Below are 7,500 nucleotides of genomic sequence, written 5' to 3' on the forward strand. Positions count from 1 at the left end.
TCTCTCTCTCTCTCTCTCTCTCTCTCTCTCTCTCTCTCTCTCTCTCTCTCTCTCTCTCTCTCTCTCTCTCTCTCTCTCTCTCTCTCTCTTACTTTAAAATAATTTTCACTTCTACCTGTACCTCAGTTTATACTTACATTTTTGCTCTCTCTCTCTCTCTCTCTACACATATACACACACACAGACACACACACACACACACACATATATATATATATATATATATATATATATATATATATATATATATATATATATATATATATATATATATATATACATATATATACACATATATATATATATATATATATATATATATATATATATATATATATATATATATATATATATATATATTAAACCCGCGTCTGGATGGGAACGTGAGACGAAAGGCGTGTATGTAAAGACCTGACCTTTCCGTTTGACTAAATCTGACGCAAAATTTTCACGTGACGCCAAATTCCACTGGTTGCCGGCGGGAGTGATGCAGCCATATGTTGACAATGGCGTATTTGCGTTTAGAAAGGTTAAGGGTTAAAACGGGTAACAACAGATGAAGCGTAAGAGGCGTAAGTGTTTCTGCCTCCCAGAGAACGCGGTTGGTGCCGTACTGGGCTACAGCGGAGAGTGTTTGCTTGGGAAAGGAGAGTCTGTATTGGACACGCAGAGGGCGACACAGGGTTTCTCTTTTCATTAGGACACACACACACCTACATACACACACACACACACACACACACATACACCCCAACCCCCACACACACAAACACCCCACCCCCCAAACCCCCTCCAGGTTTAGGTCGAGAAATGGACAGGTAAATCGAGGGATAAGCCGGAAGGTAGGAAGTCGTCGATAAAAAGGGACATGGCATGGAAAGAATCCGCTTGTGAAGAACAGAAATGTGGCCTCAGAATTACCAAACAAGGATAGAACGACGACATATCCGTGTTGTTCTGTTCGAAAAATGATTCCAGACACAGATAGACGGACTGGAAGAAGATAGCGGAGACGAGAATCTATACGTATTTTTTCTTTCTTTCTTTCTATCTTTCTTTTTCATGTTTTTTTCTTTCTTTCTTTTTTGTTTTTGTTCTTTCTGAGATATGGAAATCGAAGTACAATAAACAAAACCTCAACAAACAGAGCCTCAATTCGGGTACAGAACAACGGCAGCACCCAAGAGTCAGGGCAATGAAACCTTCAGCCTGACAAGCGCATAGAGGAATTATGGTGCATGGATGATGCAAGGGTTTGTATAAAGGAGAAGCCGCAGAGCAGAACGGCAGGACATGGAGCCACATTCGGTACATAAATATTTTAAATCCGAAAGGAAGAGGGAAGCGGAAGGTTTCGTCCCGATAACATATGGTGACAGATGGTTTAGGTCAAAGGAAGAATTTGAAGCCTTAGGAACACACCTTCAGGAGGATTATTATCTACAGGAAAATTGAAATGCTGAGGGAAGACCTACTGTGGCCAAATAAGAAGGCAGAATCCCAATGGTCTTTCTGGTGCCGTTAGCGATGAAGAAAACTTGAACCAAGGAAATTGGGGGTAAGATTGGAGAACATTTGTGATAAAAAAGCGAGAAAGAGTAATCAAAGAACACGGCAGAAGAGTAAACAAAATATATATATATATATATATATATATATATATATATATATATATATATATATATATATATATATATATATATATATATATATAAAAACAAAATAAATAAACAATAAGAAATTGACCTCATCTGAAACAGGACACTAGAGATCCGTACTCCATATAAGGAGCGTCCAATACTCTTCATAACCACAAAGATCCCGTCGAGATAAAATAATCAAATAAAAACATTTTGAGATTATTACAACAGACATGACACCGAGACCATATATGCTACTCTCTCCAGAAAATGAGGCGGAATTACGAGTTCGAAATGACACAAAATACCAAGAAAAAACATCCAGAAACAAATTGCTTTTATCCTATACCTAAAACGAAAGAGAAAAATTGTCTTTACCTTTTTTTTCCTCGCCGTCGTCTCCCCTTCTCCCTGCCCTTGTCCTGGGCTGTTTTCCTCGTCTCTCTGAATACTTCACTTTGTCCTTCCTCGCTCAGCTGATGCAAGGGATAACTTCCAAACTACTGTGGTTAGAGTGTTGTGTGTATTTGGATTTTGTATTGCATATTCATTCGTACATACATATGCTTATACTTACTAACGTAATACATAGATGCATACATATATGCATACCTATAAGTATAGATATATGGTTACATAAATTAACATATATATGGATATATATATGTGTATATATATATATATATATATATATATATATATATATATATATATATATACATATATATACATATATATATATATACATATATATATATATATACATATATACATATATACATATATATATACATATATATATATATATATATATATATATATATATATATATATATATATATATATATATATGTATGTGTATATATAAATATATATATATATATATATATATATATATATATATATATTGGACCCATGACTAAGGGCTAAAGTGCAAAAAAGTGAAGATACGAGTGACGTAGGAAAACGGACGCTATCGACAAGACTCGGCCAGCCGGTTGGTTCGCGTCGCCTCGACTCGGGTGTTCGGCGAGTGAGGCGTTCGAGAACCGAGGTTTGACATTATATATACATATATATATATATATGTATATATATGTATATGTATATATATATATATATATATATATATATATATATGTATATGTATATATATATATATATATATATATGTGTGTGTGTGTGTGTGTGTGTGTGTGTGTGTGTGTGTGTGTGTGTGTGTATTTGTGTGTTTGTGTATGTGTGTGTGTGTGTGTGTGTGTGTGTGTGTGTGTGTGTGTGTGTGTGTGTGTGTGTGTATACGTATATATGTACATAAAATCTCACCAACACCGCTTTTAACCTACAAACAACCTCCTTTTCCTTCCACAGCGACCGACCACTGTTCGTCCAGGTCACCCTGCTTGACCTCTGACCTGCCAGAAGGGTTCAACGTCTACCTGTTAACCTTCGGCGGTTCCCTCACTCTCCTGCTCCTTATCCTCATCTTCTCTCTCTACATGTGCTTAGTCCACCTGTCCAACAAGCTCGTGCAAGGAGGTGAGGTCGAGCGTTTGTTTACCTTTTGTTGTTGCTGTCGCTTTATTTACTGTTTGAGGCTTATAAGGGATGGTTCATGTTTTTATTATTATTATTATTATTTATTTATTCATTTTTTCCTTCCTTTCCTATTTTTTTTTCTTCTTTTTTTGTAATGTATCGGTATTATGTTGTACGATAGGTGTGGTTCTTTGTGTTTTTTTGTATTTTATCAATTATCACTACTGTTTTCACTGTTATCTTTATCATTGTTGTTATCATTATTATCATCATTATTTCTGATACTGTTGCAACTATTACAGCTCTTCCTATCACAACCGTTAATACTACAACCATTCCCTTTTTCATTGATATCAAGAACCATATCATTATAATTGTGGTTCTGTGTGTTTTTTATAATTTTATCAATTATCACTACTGTTTTCACTATTATCCTCATTATTTCTGATGTTGCAACTATTACAGCTGTTACTATCACAACCGTTAATACTACTGCCATTCCTTTTTCATTGATATCAAGAACCATATCATTATAATCATCATTATCCTCACTATCACTATTATCATATCATCATTACAATCTATTATCCTTATCATCACTATTATCATAATCATATTATCATTCCATCACTATCATCTTCAATTATTATCAATATCATTGATATTATATTTATCATCGTCATCAATATCATATTATCATTATTATGATATTAATTTTATCATAACTATTATCATTGTTATTATCACCATGACGATCATCACCATCATTATCATAACAATGTCTATTTTTCAGCATACGGTATTTCAGGGAAAAAATCAGATATACATATTTATCTACTTTTTCCCTTTGACATGATGCCATGGCTACCTGACATATATGGATTTAAAGGAATTTGATAAAATCCTCAGAAAATGCGATTCATTATTAGTTTCAGAATAAGAATCCTTACAAAATAATTACAGCAATAAAAGAATATCTTCGTATTTATGAAAGCGAAATGAGACTGAAGACAAAAGCATTTTGAAGCCTTATGATTCATTTCTTTGATAATTGCAAAATGTTGATAATAATGATAATAATAATGATAATGATAATGATAATGATAATAATAACAATGATAATGATAATGATAATAATAATAATAATAATGATAATGATAATGATAATAATAATGATAATGATAATGATACTAATGATAATGCTAATGATAAAGCTAATAATGCTAATAATGATAATGATAATAATAATAATAATAATAATAATAATAATAATAATAATAATAATAATAATAATTATGATAATAATAATAATAATAATAATGCTGATAATGATGATGATAATGATAATGGTAATGATAATAATAATGATAATGATAGTAATAATAATAATAATAATAATAATAATAATAATAATAATAATAATAATAATAATAATAATAATAATAATAATAATAATAATGGTGATAACAATATGATAATAATATTGACAATGATGATAATAATGATAATAATAAGAATATTAGCAGTAATGATATTGAGGAGAATAATGATGATAACGATGATAATAATTATAATAATAATAATAATAATAATGATAATGATACTACTACTACTACTACTGCTAATGATAATAATAATAATAATAATAATAATAATAATAATAATAGTAATAATAATAATGATAATAATAATAATAATAATAATAATAATAATAATAATAATGATAATAACAATATATATATATAATAACAATAATAATATCAATACTAAGAATGATGATGATAGCAATAAAATGTTAATAATAATAATGATAATAATGATAATAATAATAATAATAATAATAATAATAATAATAATAATAATAATAATAATAATAATAATAATAATAATAATAAAGATAATAATAATAATTACAATAATAATAATGATGATGATAATAGAAATAATAATAGTAATAATAATAATAGTAATAATAAAAATGATAATAATAACATCAACAACAACAATGAAAAATAATAATGATAACAGTAAAAGTATAAGAGAAAAAAAAAATCACAATGATAATAATAACAATGACAACAATAATAATAGTAATAACAATAATAATGATGATGAAAATAATAATAATGATAACAACAACATCAACAACAACAATGAAAAATGATAATGATAACAGTAAAAGTATAAAGAGAAAAAAAAGTTTACGCAAGGTAAACATACCTCAGTGGAAGGCCGGGAGAGGCGGGGGTAGGTGGTGGGGGATGGAGGGGGGGGGTCTTATCATCTGCATAAAGATAAGAGATTCTTTCGGCATTTTGAGTTTTCATTTCTTTTTTATTTCTTTTATTTTACTTTCTTGTTTATCTTCTTCTTATTTTTGGTATATTTATTTGTGGTGCTCTCATTCCTTTAGTTCTGTTTCTTTATTCTGCTTCTTCTTGTCCTTCTCCTCCTCCTCGTTTTCCTCATCGTCCTTCTTATTATTCTTATTCCTATTCTTATTCTCATTTTTTCCTCTTTTTCTACCTCCTCCTTCCTCATCCTCCTCATCTTCTTTATCCTCCTACTCTTCCTCCCCTTCCTTTTTCTTTTTTCTTTTTCTCGCCTCATTTTCTACCTCCTTCTTCCTCATCATCCTCATCTTCATCTTCTTTATCTTCCTCCTTTTTTTCCTCCTCTTTCTCTTCATCTTCGGCTTCCTCTGTCTCTTCGTTTTCTTCTTCTTCTTCTTTCTCTTCTTCTACCTCCTCTTCTTCCTCTTCCTCTTCCTCCTTCTACTATTCCTCATCCTCACCTTTATCATCTTTATCATCCTCTTCCTTTTCATCACAGCCCTCCTCATCATCACTATCCTCATCCCATCCTCCTCCTCCTACTTTTTCCTTCTTTTTCTTCTCCTATTCCTCCTCCTCCTCCTACTTCTCTTTTTCCTCTTCATTCTCGTCCTCTTAAATTTCTACTCCTCCTCCTCCTCCTCCTCCTCCCTCCTCCCTTCTTCCCTTCTTCCCTCTTCCCTTCTTCCTCCTTCCTCCCTCCCTCCTCCTCCTCTCCCCCCTCCTCTTCTTCTTCTCCATCCTCCTCCTCCTCTCCAATTTCTCCCCCCTTCCCTTTTATCTCCCTTCCAGAGATCTCCATGAGGCAGACCCAACATGTTTTAAATTCTTTTCAAGCTTCTGTTTCGGAATATTTATTATTTCTCGTTGGCTTTCCTGATTCCTCTTTTTCGTTGTTGTTTTTCCTTCCTTGTCATTCAATATATTTTTTCTTCTTCTTTTTCTCTTGCCTATTGACGAGCAAAATCAAGTAGCTCATTTACCTTTCAAGAACGCTTCTACTCATTAAATTTAAAAAATCATTGAAGAGCTGTTTCTTTTTTTTCCTTTCTTTTTCTTTTTGTTTCTAAGAGCATCGCACAGGTATCTCTCTCTCTCTCTCTCTCTCTCTCTCTCTCTCTCTCTCTCTCTCTCTCTCTCTCTCTCTCTCTCTCTCTCTCTCTCTCTCTCTCTCTCTCTCTCTCGCGTCCTTTTCTTTTCTCCTCCGTTTTTTCTCTTCGAGTTCTATTCAAGAAGAAGGAGTAATTTCGTCACTTTATATTCAGTGATTTCCGAATCAGTAAACTCATTCCCTAAATCTGCATAGGACGGGTGGGTGGGAGAGGAGGGGAGGGGGTTACGTAAGAGCGGGGGCGGTGGGGAGTGGGCGGGGGTGGGGAGTGGGCGGGGGTGGGCAGAGGCGGAGGAGCGCGGTAAGGGCAAGTAGGGAAGGGGAGGGGAGGGAAGGCGGTAGAGGGGGGGATATGGAACCCTCCCCCCCCCGCCCCCACCCACCTTTCTAATGCTCCTTCTCCCTCTCCCGGAAGCCTTCGAAAAATGAAACTCCTCGGCCCGGCTTCTTTGTTTACTGTTCCGAGTCCCTCCGGCTCTTCGCTTCCCCTGGCAGAAATACCCATAATTTCCCTTTGATGTTTTCATTATCAAAGCAAAGGGGACGGGAGCGGATAACGTCTGCGTTTGGCTTCTGGTGCAGACCGTCTCGGAATGGTCTCCGACCGTGACATCTGAAGAGGACTTTTAGTCGTGATTTATCATTAACAAACGTGTACATGTGTGAAGTATTCGCATTTATCTGTATGTGACGATGCATATATACATTTATTCATGAATGTAAATATACATCTGTCAAAGATGTGCACTCGTGTAGATTTAGAAAATTGAGAAAAAATAGAGACCGAAAGACAGACAGAGAGAGGGAGAAAGACAGATATACATACTGACAGAGATTAGAACCAGACAGAGGAAGGAAAATAACAAAGACGACCAAC

The 7,500-nt window shown here is 33.6% G+C and overlaps 1 protein-coding gene across 1 annotated transcript in view; it reads left to right on the forward strand.

Moving 5' to 3' along the window:
* LOC113802473 (uncharacterized) overlaps positions 1-7,500 on the forward strand; it is a 12,481-nt gene that overhangs the window by 4,260 nt on the left and 721 nt on the right. Inside the window, exon 4 of the mRNA XM_027353075.2 lies at positions 3,012-3,179. Within this exon, the coding sequence (XP_027208876.2) occupies positions 3,012-3,179 (168 nt within the window). The remainder of the gene's footprint in view (positions 1-3,011; positions 3,180-7,500) is intronic.

This window comes from Penaeus vannamei, chromosome 12 (assembly GCF_042767895.1).
Source record: "Penaeus vannamei isolate JL-2024 chromosome 12, ASM4276789v1, whole genome shotgun sequence".
Lineage (NCBI taxonomy): Eukaryota > Metazoa > Arthropoda > Malacostraca > Decapoda > Penaeidae > Penaeus > Penaeus vannamei.